Raw genomic sequence first — 16,878 nt, 5'->3', positions numbered from 1 at the left:
AAGTTAGATTCCTGCACACCCATCACAGACTGAATTTGAAGGGAATTAAAGATTTACCGTTAAAAAATTATGAGGACCCAGAACAAAACACAGGCGACTCCTTACATGACACCAGCGTGGGGAAGAGGGCTCTCCAAGCATCACAACAACAACAGAAATAAGGAAAGACAGACCTGACTACTTCATAACTTTAAACTTACTTATAAAAATAACAACTGCACAGTAAAACAAACAGAACACTGACATATATAACTAGCAGAGAGCTCATCTTTAAAGTACTCTTAAAGTTAACAATACACCCCACTAGACAAGTATGCAGACGTACGCAGGTAGTAACTAATAATAGGACAATAAACCCTTTTATAAAATGCCCTTTGGGGACTTCCCTGGTGGTCCAGTGGATAAGACTCTGTGCTCCCAATGCAGGGGGCCCAGGTTCGATCCCTGGTCGGGGAAATAGATCTCACATGCATGCCGCAACTAAGAGTTACATGCCACAACTAAGGAGCCAGCGAGCCACAGCTAAGGAGCCTACCTGCCACAACTAAGACCCAGCACAACCAAATAAATAAAAAAATAAAAATAAGTATTTTTTTAAAATACCCTCTGCTTCTGAATCAAATTAGCAAATGTTAAAAATTATGATAATGCCCACTTGCTGCTTAGGACATGGGGAATCACACTCTGATGTATGAACAATTACAGTCTAACGTAAAACAAATGGGGTAACACTTACTTTGATCTAGCAAGTTCACTTCCAGAAATTAATCATAAGGAAATAATTATGAATAAACGCAAGAAGTTTATACCATGGATGTCTTTACAATACCAAAAAAATTTAGAAGCAACATAAGTATCCAAAAAAAAGCAGATGTGTCCAGAAAACATCATTGAATACTGTATTATGCAGGTGTTAAAATACTATATAGACAGACGTGACAGCTCAGAAAAATGCTCCAAGTGCATCAGGACAGTTACAAAACAGTAAAAATCCAACGTAAGGAAATAAAGCTTCTATGCACATATCCAAACACATACACTTATATGAATATATGTACATAAACCTATAGACAGACGTGACAGCTCAGGAAAAATGCTCCAAGTGCATCAGAACAGTTACAAAACAGTAAAAATCCAACTTAAGAAAATAAAACTTCTATGTACATATCCAAACACATACACTTATATGAATATATGTACATAAACCTATAGGGCATATATCTAAACATTATCAGTAATTATCTCTGTTTTTTATTTTTTCTCTTATTATTATTTGCATTTTGTAAATTTTCCAAGATAACCAAGGTTTACTCTTGGAATTGGAGAAACACACTTGCCTGTGAGAACTTAGTGCCTGAGAACTGTCTTAGGTCTTAGATTCCGTTTTACAGTATTTTTCAGAAGCCCTCTAACGCCTGTGCCTGAGCGCCCTGAGCTTTGCAGCTGGAGCCCCTCCCAGGCCTCGCCCTGCATACCTTTCTTTCTCGGTATCTCCTTTCTCTCTCCTCATCTCCTCTCTCAGAGTCTTCATCTCTCCGTTCCCCCTCTGCAATTCTTGCTTTACTTACTACAAAAATAAAACGGACTTTTAACATTCTCAAACTTTAGCACAGCAAAAATATCTTCTAACATCCTGCTGCAGTCTTTACTGTAGATATCACACAGTAACACATACGAAAACATATTCTTTAATTAAAACACATTCTCCAATCTCAAGAATGGAAAGTTCTAGAATCTAAACTTAAAATGGAATAAAGAAGGAAACCTGGAAAGCATGTCAGAAGAACGCCTGGGAACCCGAGAGGGGCCCCGGCCCAAACACAGGCCTTTGGAGCTCCTGCCCTGGACTGAGATGCTCAGGGAAGCAAAGTCCAGTCCAGCTGGGCAGACTGCTTCATTCATCTGCAGGCAAAAGCCGGCTTCGGATGACTGGGGGACTGCCCCCCGCCCCGGGTCTCCCACAGCCCTGCTGCCTGGGGCACATGGATGCAGGAGGCCCTGTGATGCAAGTGGGTGCACCCATCCCACCCCATGATCTCTCCCTGCCATGGGGGAACCCAACAGAGCCACCTCAGTCACTGGTGACGCCTGCAGCCCCGTTCAGTAGTGAAAAACTAGACTTTCATTTTTGAATTTGCACCAAGTTATTAGGCTTAAAACTAAAAGAATCCACATTTTTAAAGGTGAGGACAAAATTCAACATACAGAGATCATCGAAACAAAGTTCATTCACTCCAGAAGTATTCACCAGGGGCTTCCCTGGTGGCGCAGTGGTTAAGAATATGCCTGCCAATGCAGGGGACACCGGTTCGAGCCCTGGTCCAGAAAGATCCCATATGCCGCGGAGCAACTAAGCCCGAGCGCCACAACTACTGAGCCTGCGCTCTAGAGCCTGTGAGCCACAATTACTGAGCCCACGTGCCACAACTACTGAAGCCCGCACACCTAGAGCCCGTGCTCTGCAACAAGAGAAGCCACCGCAATGAGAAGCCCACGCACCGCAACAAAGAGTAGCCCCTGCTTGATGCAACTAAAGAAAGCCTGCAGGCAGCAACGAAGACCCAGTGCAGCCATAAATAAATAAATAAATAAATTAAAAAAACAAAAAAACGAAAGTATTCACCAAACCTGACCACTTTCTAGGAGCCTGGGGTACACAAGATCAAAGCAACCGGTGGGGGGTCTCCTGGGGGTACACAGGAGTGAAGGGCTGGGTTCCAAGAGACTGGAGAGAAAGAGTGGGGGGTCAGGATGACCGTCAGGGTTTCTGACCTAAGGAAGGAAGGGAGGGCCCCGGGGATCCAGGGGAGACACAGAGGAGACACAGAGGAGATGAGAGAAGAGGCACGAAAACAACCAGGGGAGGAGGGAGGACCGTCAGAGTCTAGTTGTGCAATGAGTCTCTCCAGAGCAGCCCACTCAACACTGCACTGAAAAACCAGATCAGGTAGCAGACCAAAGGACTGATCTGAAACCAAAACAGACTGTATTACTAAAAAGTACCGGGCTTCCCTGGGGGCACAATGGTTAGGAGTCCACCTGCCAGTGCAGGGGACACAGGTTCCAGCCCTGGTCCAGGAAGATCCCACATGCCGTGGAGCAACTAAGCCTGTGCGCCACAACTACTGAGCCTATACTCTAGAGCCCGCGAGCCACAACTACTGAGCCCGTGCACCACAACTACCAAGCCCACGTGCCACAGCTACTGAAGCCCGCACGCCTAGAGCCCACAAGCCACAACTACTGAGCCCCCGTGCCACAACTACTGAAGCCCACGTGCCACAACTGAGCCCACGCGCCACAGCTACTGAGCCCGCGTGCCACAGCTACTGAAGCCTGCACACCTAGAGCCTGCGTGCCACAACTACTGAGCCCGTGTGCCACAGCTACTGAGCCTGCGCTCTAGAGCCCGCGTGCCACAACTACTGAGCCTGCGCACCACAGCTACTGAGCCCACATGCCACAGCTACTGAAGCCCGCATGCCTAGAGCCCACGAGCCACAACTACTGAGCCCATGTGCCACAACTACTGAGTCTGTGTACCACAACTACTGAAGCCCATGTGCCACAACTACTGAAGCCCACGTGCCTAGAGCCCGTGCTCCACAACAAGAGAAGCCACTACAATGAGAAGCCCATGAAGAGGAACGAAGAGTAGCCACCGCTCGCTGCAACTAGAGAAAGCCTGTGCACAGCAACGAAGACCCAACACAGCCATAACTAACTAAATAAATAAATTTATTTTAAAAATTAAAAATTTAATTAAATTTAAAAATACCAAGAACATCAAAATAATAATCCTAAAGAGAGGCAATGGATAGTAAGGTAGTCAGTGTTAAACTTAATTAGAGATAACCCTCTTAACCCCAGCTCTGCCCCAGCATTCAGCCTGGCAGAGATGCACACTTGGGTCCTCGGGGCCTGAGCCCCTGCACAGGAGGGACACACTCCAACAGGGACCACAAACCGAGGTCCTAGTCCCATCGTGTTCACAGCCTGAGGATTCTAAGAGTCACTACATGCTCTTCTCATATGTTCCTTTTTTGTTTATGTTGGCTAGTTTGAATTTTTTTATAGGAAGCAGACACTATTTGCATAATAAAAAATAATGAAGATACTTATATCCATTTTGGGGAGGAAAAAGTTATGTACCTCTACCTTAGAATTCCTAGGAATTTGGACAAATAATATTTAAATACGGCTTAAATCTGACACTTTTGAGGAATTCTTTTTTATCAAAGAGCATTATTTTTGTTTATTTACAACGTGGATTGCGATCTATTGAGGTAATAAACCTAAAATATACTTCAATGGTAAAACTCCAGCAAATCATGAGAAAACTGTTACTCCTTTTGTTCACTGAGTTTTAAAATAACCCGAAAGAAAAGAGTGCAAAGAGCACACACGTGCAGCACCGGGGCCTCCCACTTCACAGCCAAAGCCGAGACCTTCATAAAAACCAGGAGAGAAAACAAGCCGGGAGGGGCCACCTCCAAGGAGGAAAGTGTCCCCGAGTCACAGACCTGCCCGCCTGCGCTCAGGCCTGTCTCGGTCCCTGTCGCGGTCGCGGTCGCCACCCAGCCGGCTGGGGTGCGCGGCCACCTGCCGCAGCTCCGCTGGCCGCGCCCGGCCCCTCTCGCGCTCCTTCGCTCGGCCGTGGGGCTTCTCCGCGTCCCGCTCCCGGTGCTTCTCCTGTGGCCGGCCCCTGTCCTTCCTGCTGTCCCGCGTCTTGTCCCTGTCCCTGTCCCCGCGGGGGCGCCCCCCGGCAGCCTGGCCGTCCCTCTCGGCCGCGCTGTCTCTGTACTCGGCGTCACGGTCTGGGATGCTGGGTCTGCGCTCTTTGCGGTCCGCCCAGTCCGCCTCTGACTCCCTCCGCGGCTTCCTGGCTCTGGGCCTCGTCTCTTCCGTGGGACTGGCTGATCGAGCGGCCTGCGCGACAGAAGGACAACGGGGCTCTGAACCCAGGCTCACACTCACTGAAGGGCCCTAAGAAGCGCTGGCGTCAACTGCTCCCCGTCCCGGCACGACGGGCCGGGACGTAGACTCTGGAACCCGCAGAAGCGGGCTCAGCTTGGCAGCCCGTGCTTGGCGAGGCGCCCACTTACAGGGACGTCCCCGTGTGCTGGCAGATCAAACCTAAAGCGCTACGTGGGTCAGAAAGAAAAGAAAGGGGCGCTGAGGCTGTGCGGGAAAGTCTCCAGGACACTATCCGCCGGGGCCCCCCTCAAGGAACAAGGACCCTTGTCGGAAACTCTCAGGAGGTCTTTTGTTTGGCCATGCTGCGCAGCATGCGGGATCTTAGTTCCATGACCAGGATCGAACCCGAGCCCCCCCCCCCCCCCCCCGCACTGGAAGCACGGAGTCTGAAACACTGCCGGACCACCGGGGAAGCCCCCTCTCAGGAGGTCTTGATTGCAACCCCTCAGCCCCGCACACACATGCACACAGACCACACACGCGCACACACACTCACACACTCACAAGGCCTGAGCTCTGAACGCTGACAGAAACCTGACTGGTGGAATGCTGGGCCGAACTGGGACGGAAAACCCGATCCAAGAGGGTTCCAGAGCAATTAACCACATGGCTTTATCTCTGAGTCAAACCACCTCTGAAATGAGCCACATGGAAGCAAAGTTGTGCAGAGCTGAGAACCCGGTAACACTGTGCAAGATTACCATCCAGGGTCCAAACAGACCCCAACTCAAATCTTTTTGCCCAAATCTTTAAAATATATTACCCAAAGGTGTTTTCTGAGCTCATCTTCTTTCCAAGTATCATCTTTGGTTCTTCTCTAAAAAGAAAAGTATAGAGTTAGAATTTTTAAAGTTTAAAGTATCTAATTTTTTATGCTCCAGTGAGCTGATTTTTCATCAGACCATTTCAGTCAATGGCAATCCTCGGTATGCCAGAAATTACTGTCTATCTACAAGAATAAAAGGCAATACGAACACCAATTTTTTTAAATTACCCACAAATGATCACAGGCTACTTCATATTCATGCTGCTCCAAGGCTCGGGCCCACCACAGGCACCCAGCCCCACCTCCCCTCGGTGGACTCAGGGCGGACTCCTCGGTGGGATCTGTGCCGGGCAGGTGCCTCTTCAGGTGCTAAGAGCACACAAGCCCACAACAAGGGGCTCCGGCCACACGCACGGGGTGATAAATAACAAAAACCACCAAGGATGTTTTCCCATAGAGAACAAGATAAATCTACCCTGTCTACCTCATTTCCCTTTGAGACACTCTGCCTTATACAGGGCGATTTGGTGTGTTTAAAATTTAAAGCAAATGGAGTACAAGTGAAAATGAAAACATATTCACGGATCAGCCACCAAAAATTTTCCTGTTGATGTGAAAATGAGGGAAGCAGAAAAAAATTCACAACAGCTCATAAACACTCTAAGGAGAAATAAATAAAAAGCAACCAGGCCAAGAATCTACCAAAGTACAACCAGAAAGTACATCGTGCTCTGCTGTCACTGGAACACGTATTCTTTTCTGATAAATTGGTCGATTTAGCAAAAGGGGTCCACGGTAAGACACGGTGAAGATGGTCAGCGGCAGTTAGCATAGCTATAACCTGCAGCTGCTGAACTTTAAAATGTTTTCTCTCTCAAGTTAACTGCTCTTTAGAGAGGTTTAATACGTGACCCTTTCCAAACAAATGGGCCAAACCCGACAGAGAGCATATGCGCTGCTTGTGGAGCGGGTAGCCTCTGTGACCAGTGTGTGGGAAACGGGCTCTTAACGGCTGTGATTGTATTACTGAGGCCAATAGAGTAAAAACACCTGAAGGCAACAGATCACCAGAGACCCCAGGGCTTCCTGGCCGCCTCTTCCGTTTTCACCAACAAAACCCAGCTTCAGGCTTTACTTCATCCTGAAGCTTTTCTTTCTTTCCTTTCTTTTTTCTCTTGTAAATTTTTAAAGCTGTAAAATGACACAGAGCTCCTTGTGCCCAACACAGCCCCATGTGTCACATGTATCCCTAGAAACTCCACGCACAGCCCGTGTACGTGAGACCACAGCGCTTCAGACCAGGAGCCCCCCTGCCCCGTGCCCTCCACTCAGCCAGGGTTCTGCCCCGTGAGGCAGGCAGGCAAGTAAATTAAAACTGACGCTCCAAGTAGGCAGGCAGCATTTCCTCCTGCGGGAGGAAGAAACCCCACCCTGAAAACAAAAGAAAACCCCAGGAGAGCTGCCTGAACAGCAGAACCTCCAACCTCCTTATCTAAGGGTAACCTAAATACAGACATACCCCTCCTACTTACCTGTACATACAGGTATGTACGTGTTCACACTGCTCGATGTCCTTCCTGATCCAATCACACCACATAGCTCTGCAGTGGACACTGCCTATATAATCACCGTATGATAACTGATGACAGACCGACATTATAATGCAGTGATCCCAGTTCAGGCAAACAAAAGCGGTGGCCATTGAGGATCTGGTCTCAGACACGTACCTGCACCACTGAGAACCTGAACTTTTCCTGAACTGCACCAGATCCAAGAACACTACCAGTCATCAGAACAGCACCTGCCAGCTGCGAGGACCCCAGCCAAGCCCTCACTTCTTCCAAGCGCCAATGATAATTCTTGACAAACAGCTCATGGAGCTAACCGTTTTGCCTTTATAAGCCGCCCTCACTTTGCAGCTGAAAGAACACAGTTCAAGAGCTTGAATCTGTGTCTCCCAGGCTGCAGTCATAACAAACGCCAAATAAACACGTTTTTATCTCCATCAAGTCTCCATTTCTAAAATTTTGGTTAACACAACTTTTAAAACATTCTATAAACAAATCACAGAAAACTTAAGTGATGGAATAACTTATGAAAATGTAGAGAGATTGGTTCAAGATGGCGGAGTAGAAGGACGTGCTCTCACTCCCACTTGCGAGAACACCGGAATCACAACTAACTGCTGAACAACCATCGACAGGAAGACACTGGAACTCACCAGAAAAGATAGCCCACATCCAAATACAAAGGAGAGGCCACAATGAGACAGTACGAGGGGCGCAATCACAGTAAAATCAAATCCCATAACTGCTGGGTGGGTGACTCACAAACTGGAGAACACTTAGACCACAGAAGTCCACCCACTGGATTGAAGGTTCTGAACCACACGTCAGGCTTCCAAACGTGGGGGTCCGGCAATGGGAGGAGGAATTCCGAGAGAATCAGACTTTGAAGGCTAGCGGGATTTGACTGCAGGACTTCGACAGGACTGGGGGAAACAGAGACTCTACTCTTGGAGGGCACACACAAAGCAGTGTGCAATTCGGGACCCAGTGGAAGGAGCAGTGACCCCATAGGAGACTGAACCAGACCTACCTGCTAGTGTTGGAGGGTCTCCTGCACAGGCAGGGGGTGGCTGTGGCTCACCGTGGGACACTGGCAGCAGAAGTTCTGGGAAGTACTCCTTGGCGTGAGCCCTCCCAAAGTCCACCATTAGCCCCACCAAAGAGCCCGGGTAGGCTCCAGTGTTGGGTCTTAGGCCAAACACCAACAGGGAGGGGACACAGCCCCACCCATCAGCAGACAAGCTGATTAAACTTTTACTGAGCTCTGCCCACCAGAGTAACAGCCAGCTCTACCACCACCAGTCCCTCCCGTCAGGAAACTTGCACAAGCCTCTTAGATAGCCTCATCCACCAGAGGGCAGGCAGCAGAAGCAAGAACTACAATCCTGCAGCCTATGGAACAAAAACCCCACTCACAGAAAGATACAAAAGATGAAAAGGCACAGGGCTATGTACCAGATGAAGGAACAAGATAAAAACCCAGAAAAACAACTAAATGAAGTGGAGATAGGCAACCTTCCAGAAAAAGAATTCAGAATAATGATAGTGAAGATGATCCAGGACCGAAAAAGAATGGAGGCAAAGATAGAGAAGATGCAAGAAATGTTTAACAAAGATCTAGAAGAATTAAAGAACAAACAAACAGAGATGAACAATACAGTAACTGAAAAAGAAAATACACTAGAAGGAATCAATAGCAGAATAACTGAGGCAGAAGAACGGATAAGTGACCTGGAAGACAGAATGGTGGAATTCACTGCTGTGGAACAGAATAAAGAAAAAAGAGTGAAAGGAAATGAAGACAGCCTAAGAGACCTCTGGGACAACATTAAATGCAACAACATTCGCATTATAGGGGTCCCAGAAGGAGAAGAGAGAGAGAAAGGACCCGAGAAAATATTTGAAGAGATTATAGTTGAAAACTTCCCTAACATGGGAAAGGAAATAGCCACCCAAGTCCAGGAAGCACAGAGAGACCCAGGCAGGATAAACCAAAGGAGAAACACGCTGAGACACATAATAATCAAATTGGCAAAAATTAAAGACAAAGAAAACTTATTGAAAGCAGCAAGGGTAAAATGACAAATAACATACAAGGGAACTCCCATAGGGTTAACAGCTGATTTCTCAGCAGAAACTCTACAAGCCAGAAGGGAGTGGCATGATATACTTAAAGTGATGAAAGGGAAGAACATACAACCAAGATTACTCTACCCAGCTAGGATTTCATTCAGATTCGATGGAGAAATCAAAAGCTTTACAGACAAGCAAAAGCTAAGAGAATTCAGCACCACCAAACCAGCTCTACAACAAATGCTAAAGGAACTTCTCTAAGTGGGAAACACATGAGAAGAAAAGGACCTACGAAAACAAACCCAAAACAATTAAGAAAATAGTCACAGGAACATACATATCGATAATTACCTTAAACATGAATGGATTAAATGCTCCAACCAAAAGACACAGGCTTGCTGAATGGATACAAAAACAAGACTCATATATATGCTGTCTACAAGAGACCCACTTCAGACCTAGGGACACATACAGACTGAAAGTGAGGGGATGGAAAAAGATATTCCATGCAAATGGAAATCAAAAGAAAGCTGGAGTAGCTATACTCATATCAGAAAAAATAGACTTTAAAATAAAGAATGTTACAAGAGACAAGGAAGGAAGGACACTACATAATGATCAAGGGAACAATCCAAGAAGAAGATATAACAATTGTAAATATATATGCACCCAACATAAGAGCACCTCAATACATAAGGCAACTGCTAACAGCTCTAAAAGAGGAAATCAACAGTAACACAATAATAGTGGGGGACTTTAACACCTCACTTACACCAATGGACAGATCATCCAAATAGAAAATTAATAAGGAAACACAAGCTTTAAATGACACGATAGACCAGATAGATGTAATTGATATTTATAAGACATTCCATCCAAAAACAGCAGATTACACTTTCTTCTCAAGTACGCATGGAACATTCTCCAGGATAGATCACATCTTGGGTCATAAATCAAGCCTCAGTAAATTTAAGAAAATTGAAATCATATCAAGCATCTTTTCTGACCACAACACTATGAGATTAGAAATGAATTACAGGGAAAAAAACATAAAAGACACAGACACATGGAGGCTAAACAATACGTTACTAAATAACCAAGAGATCACTGAAGAAATCAAAGAGGAAATCAAAAAATACCTAAGGACAAATGACAATGAAAACACGACGATCCAAAACCTATGGGATGTGGCAAAAGCAGTTCTAAGAGGGAAGTTTATAGCTATACAAGCCTACCTCAAGAAACAAGAAAAATCTCAAATAAACAACCTAACCTTACACCTAAAGGAACTAGAGAAAGAAGAACAAACAAAACCCAAAATTAGCAGAAGGAAAGAAATCATAAAGATCAGAGCAGGAATAAATGAAATAGAAACAAAGAAAGCAATAGCAAGAATCAATAAAACTAAAAGCTGGTTCCTTGAGAAGATAAGGAAAATTGATAAACCATTAGGCCGACTCATCAAGAAAAAGAGGGAGAGGACTCAAATCAATAAAATTAGAAATGAAAAAGGAGAAGTTACAATAGACACCTCAGAAATACAAAGCATTCTAAGAGATTACTACAAGCAACTCTATGCAAATAAAATGGACAACCTGGAAGAAATGGACAAATTCTTAGAAAGGTATAACCTTCCAAGACTGAACCAAAAAGAAACAGAAAATATGAACAGACCAATCACAAGTAATGAAATTGAAACTGTGATTAAAAATCTTCCAACAAACAAAAGTCCAGGACCAGATGGCTTCACAGGTGAATTCTATCAAACATTTAGAGAACAGCTAACACCCATCCTTCTCAAACTCTTCCAAAAAACTGCAGAGGAAGGAACACTCCCAAACTCATTCTATGAGGCCACCATCACCCTGATACCAAAACCAGACAAAGATACTACAAAAAAAGAAAATTACAGACCAATATCACTGATTAATATAGATGCAAAAATCCTCAACAAAATACTAGCAAACAGAATCCAACAGCACGTTAAAAGGATCATACACCATGATCAAGTGGGATTCATACCAGGGATGCAAGGATTCTACAATATATGCAAATCAATCAATGTGATACACCATATTAACAAGTTGAAGAATAAAAACCATATGATCATCTCAATAGATGCAGAAAAAGCTTTTGACAAAACTCAACACCCATTTATGATAAAAACTCTCCAGAAAGTGGGCATAGAGGGAACCTACCTCAACATAACAAAGGCCATATATGACAAACCCACAGCAAATATCATTCTCAATGGTGAAAAACTGAAAGCATTTCCTCTAAGATCAGGAACAAGACAAGGATGTCAACTCTCACCACTATTATTCAACATAGCTTTGGAAGTCCTAGCCATGGCAATCAGAGAAGAAAAAGAAATAAAAGGAATACAAATTAGAAAAGAAGAAGTAAAACTGTCACTGTTTGCAGATGACATGATACCATACACAGAGAATCCTAAAGATGACACCAGAAAACTACTAGAACTAATCAATGAATTTGGTAAATTTGCAGGATACAAAATTAATGCACAGAAATCTCTTGCATTCCTATATACTAATAATGAAAAATCTGAAAGAGAAATTAAGGAAACACTCCCATTTACCACTGCAACAAAAAGAATAAAATACCTAGGAATAAACCTACCTAAGACAAAAGACCTGTATGCAGAAAACTATAAGACACTGAGGAAAGAAATTAAAGATGATACAAACAGATGGAGAGATACACCATGTTCTTGGATTGGAAGAATCAATATTGTGAAAATGACTATACTACCCAAAGCAATCTACAGATTCAATGCAATCCCTATCAAATTACCAACAGCATTTTTTACAGAACTAGAACAAAAAATCTTAAAATCTGTATGGAGACACAAAAGACCCTGAATAGCCAAAGCAATCTTGAGGGAAAAAAAAGGAGCTGGAGGAATCAGACTCCCTGACTTCAGACTATACTACGAAGCTACAGTAATCAAGACAATATGGTACTGGCACAAAAACAGAAATATAGATCAATGGAACAAGATAGAAAGCCCAGAGATAAACCCACGCACCTATGGTCAACTAATCTATGACAAAGGAGGCAAGGATATACAATGGAGAAAAGGCAGTCTCTTCAATAAGTGGTGCTGGGAAAACTGGACAGCTACATGTAAAAGAATGAAATTAGAACACTCCCTAACACCATACACAAAAATAAACTCAAAATGGATTAGATAGCTAAATGTAAGACGGGGCACTATAAAACTCTTAGAGGAAAACATAGGAAGAACACTCTTTGACATAAACTAGAGCAAGATCTTTTTTGATCCACCTCCTACAGTAATGGAAATAAAAACAAAACTAAACAAATGGGACCTAATGAAACTTCAAAGCTTTTGCACAGCAAAGGAAACCATAAACAAGACTAAAAGACAGCCCTCAGAATGGGAGAAAGTATTTGCAAATGAATCAAGGGACAAAGGATTAATCTCCAAAATATATAAATAGCTCATGCAGCTCAACATTAAAGAAGCAAACAACCCAATCCAAAAAATGGGCAGAAGACCTAAACAGACATTTCTCCAAAGAAGACATAAAGATGGCCAAGAAGCACATGAAAAGCTGCTCAACATCACTGATTATTAGAGAAATGCAAATCAAAACTACAGTGAGGTATCACCTCATACCAGTTAGAATGGGCATCGTCAGAAAATCTACAAACAACAAATGCTGCAGAGAGTGTGGAGAAAAGGGAACCCTCTTGTACTGTTGGTGGGAATGTAAATTGATACAGCCACTATGGAGAACAGTGTGGAGGTTCCTTAAAAAAACTAAAAACAGTATTACCATATGACCCAGCAATCCCACTACAGGGCATATACACTGAGAAAACCATAATTCAAAAAGACACATGCCCCCTAGTGTTCACGGCAGCACTGTTTACAATAGCCAGGACATGGAAGCAACCTAAGTGTCCATCGACAAATGAATGGATAAAGAAGATGTGGCACATGTATACAATGGAATATTACTCAGCCATAAAAAGGAACGAAATTGAGTCAGGTGTAGAGACGTGGATGGATCTAGAGACTGCCATACAGAGTGAAGTAAGCCAGAAAGAGAAAAATAAATATCGTATATTAATGCATATATATGTAACCTAGAAAAATGGTACAGATGAACTGGTTTACAGGGCAGAAATTGAGACACAGAAGTAGAGAACAAACATACAGACACCAGGGGGGAGAGTGGCGGGGGAGTGGTGGTGGGATGAATGGGAGATTGGTATTGACATGTATACACTGATGTGTATAAAATGGATGACTACTGGTAACTGACTACACTGCTGAACTGAATGAATAAGCATTTTCAGAACTCTAATGGAAAACTGATGAATTCATAAAAGTCCTAACAAAAGATCAAGATAAAAAAAATTAATTACATGGGACTGAGTGAACTGATGAGGATGATTATAATTTTTGTTACTTTCTGTTTGAATACAAAAAAAAAATCCCACAAGGACTGAGAGGCAAAAAATATACAAATCAATTTTCACTGCAAAGTAAAGGAGCTGCGGGCTTCCCTGGTGGCGCAGTGGTTGAGAGTCTGCCTGCCAATGCAGGAGACACGGGTTCGTGCCCCGGTCTGGGAAGATCCCACGTGCCGCGGAGCGGCTGGGCCCGTGAGCCATGGCCGCTGAGCCTGCGCGTCCGGAGCCTGTGCTCCGCAACGGGAGAGGCCACAGCGGTGAGAGGCCCGCGTACCACAAAAAAAAAAAAAAAAAAAAAGTAAAGGAGCTGTTACAGTGGAGGATTCCTGGACTGAATATCAATATTAGGACACAGTGTGAGTGTGTTTCGTGTTTGGTAATTGCAATCATTGTTGCTTTTGTTGTGGTCATCCAGTTACAATGCTTGGTGTCAGTTTATTTGTCTCTTGTAAAAATAAAATACAGTATGTGTGTGTGAAAAAAAATAAAATGAATGACTACTAAGAACCTGCTGTATAAAAAAATAAATAAAATAAAATTCAAAAATTCAAAAAACGTAAAAAAGGAAAGAAAATGTAAGGGACCGGTGTATAAGCTGACAGCGGTCAGGAAGTTTGTGAGCTTAAATATAAGTGGAGGGCAGCCAGGGCACTAACTTCCTAATCCATATTATTAACATTATAAAAGTGGATGATAGAAAAAAAAAATGGAATAGGAGGGAAGGTACGAAGAAATGCGTGCAAACTAAATTCCTCGTCTTTTAGCGGGAATCCACAGACAAGCGGAACGACTACAGTTCACAGTTAGTGAGTTAATAACACCATTCTAAGCACTTTTATTTGTGGAACCTCATCCAATCCTACTAGTACTGTCCCTATTTATTCGCTGGGAAATAGACACGTCGGTAACTTTCCCACGGTCGCACGCGCAGCCAGAATTCCAGTCCCGGCCCTGGTGCGACCTCCGCCCGCGAGCAGGTGGACGGTCCCGGCGGGGACGGGTCTCCCCGCGCTGCGTTCACACTCACCTTCCCGGGCTCCATCGCCGCGCGCAGGACCGGGCGGCCACGCTGCCCTCAGCAGGGCCAGGCCCCGGGAGGAGACGCCCCGGCACCCACACCCTTGGCCGGGCCGGCGTCCGGCCTCCTAGCAACCGGCAGGCTGGATAGCCGAGCGCCAAGCGACCGGCGTGCCCCGCGGCCGCCTCCAGCGCGCCTGCGCCTCCCCGCCTCCTGGCAACTGGTAGGAGGTGCAGCGGAGCGCCGAGCAACCGCCGGACCGGCATGCCCCGCGGCGCGCCTGCGCCTCCCCGCCTTCTAGCAACAGACAGGCGGGGCAGCAGAGCGCCGAGCGACCGCCGGCCCGGCATGCCACGCGGCTGCCCCCAGCGCGCCTGCGCTTCCCCGCCTCCTAGCAACCGAAAGGCGGGGCCGCAGAGCGCTGAGCGACCGCCATCCTGTGACTCCCGGGAGGCCCAAAGGAAGCAGGGGGAGGTGCAGAAGGAGGCTGAACGCTGCGGGGACTCTCGTCGGGTGGGATGTGTGTTTCCGGGGCGGGGAAGAAGCTGGGCTGAGCCCGCCGGCTGCCGGCAGGACCGGAGCTGCAGCAGGGAAACAGGCAAACCCGCCTTTCGAAGCGGGAGCGGAGGGAGCTTTCTTTCTGCGGAGGATCTCGATCCTCGAGTTACTTTGCCTGTGGTTGTTGTTTCGTAGGACACACTCTGCAGGATTGGTAGGAATCATCACAAAGTATCTGAAAGAGTAATTGTTGAAAGACGCAGTTTTTATACAAATCAAGAGACGAGAGGACTGAAATACTAAGACACATGGTCTGCATCTCACATTTATTTTACCACAACTATTTTCTTTAAAGCTTAAAATAAAAGCCAGCCTTAAACCTGCAAGGCTGGAGAGGTGTGGGTCCCACGCCCGTGTTGCACGTTATAAATGACATTTAGCCCTGATTCTGCAAACTGTTTCGCGTCTGTTTAGCCTGCAAATGTTACTTAGAAAAGATTCCACTTACCGTTTTCACACGAGAGAGAGAGAGAAGGCTCTCAAATCGTGTGCTAAGGAGCACATCGGTGAGCGTGTTATTAGGGGTCTGTGCTTTTGATGTCATGGTTTTTCTGTAGACATACTATATTTCAGACGTTGTGTTTTTGAGTCACATACTATTACGGTTTATGGATCAATCTACATAAAAGCCATTTACTCAGCTCCTTGCCTTAGAGAAGTTAATAACAGATCTAATCGTCCTTTTATATTTAATTGTGCTCCGGTTTTGGAGTTTCCACTACTACCTTTTTCATTTTCACTCAGCAGGGCTTAGGAAGAACCAAACAGGAAAGGACGGTAGGAAAGGTAATTTCAGTGATAGCTATGATTTATTTAGGAACTGCTCCAAAGGAGGCACCAAACTGAAACCTTCCCCTTGGTAATTCATTTAATTCTCATAGCGTCCCTGTGAGATAGGCATGTTACTGTTTTTCAGATGAGGAGACTGAGGGCCAGAAAGATTAATTCAGTTGCCTAAACTCAGAAAGCTAGGGTGGTGGATGGTCTGACGCCAAAGTCCATTCTCTTAACCACTGGGTCACTCTCTGTCAGCTGAGAAAACAGCTCATATTGGGAAAGCTTCAGACTGTTGACTGTAATGACAAAGTCATCAGACACAGTATTAGATTAAGTCACGGACACGCACATTGCATGAATGAGCTGGGCTTGGCCCTGGAACCCTCAGAACCCTTCTTCCCCTCCCGAGTGCAGTCAAAACTCCTGTCAAGATGTGTCTTGAGTCTCTTCCTCATTTTTTTCCACTCCAGCCCCACCAATCCATCCTCCGTTGCAGGCAGCAATCCAACAGGTGACTCACCTCACCCCCTGCTTCTGTCTCCACCTGGCTCTCACTCGGTTGCACTCTTTTGTCACCAAACAGAATGATTTAGGGTTCCCCAAATGCACCATATTCACAGGGCTATCTCCTCTCTCTCACCATCCTCACAATATTTGCCAAAAAAATGTCAGTA

The 16,878-nt window shown here is 45.2% G+C and overlaps 1 protein-coding gene across 2 annotated transcripts in view; it reads right to left on the bottom strand.

The window, feature by feature from the left end:
* The window catches only part of WDR60 (WD repeat domain 60), a 44,480-nt gene extending 29,454 nt beyond the window's left edge, over positions 1-15,026 (bottom strand). For both annotated transcript variants that reach the window (XM_029234345.1, XM_029234346.1), the window contains exons 1-4: positions 14,879-15,026; positions 5,741-5,794; positions 4,524-4,929; positions 1,476-1,567 (exon numbers count right to left, since the gene is read on the bottom strand). In XM_029234345.1, the coding sequence (XP_029090178.1) occupies positions 1,476-1,567; positions 4,524-4,929; positions 5,741-5,794; positions 14,879-14,893 (567 nt within the window). In that variant the 5' untranslated portion in view covers positions 14,894-15,026. The remainder of the gene's footprint in view (positions 1-1,475; positions 1,568-4,523; positions 4,930-5,740; positions 5,795-14,878) is intronic.
* Between the last annotated feature and the right edge of the window lie 1,852 nt (positions 15,027-16,878).

This window comes from Monodon monoceros, unplaced genomic scaffold (assembly GCF_005190385.1).
Source record: "Monodon monoceros isolate NGI ecotype Baffin Bay Population unplaced genomic scaffold, NGI_Narwhal_1 Super_Scaffold_2, whole genome shotgun sequence".
In the NCBI taxonomy this organism is placed as follows: Eukaryota; Metazoa; Chordata; class Mammalia; order Artiodactyla; family Monodontidae; genus Monodon; species Monodon monoceros.
This window is presented reverse-complemented; position numbering and strand designations above follow the sequence as displayed.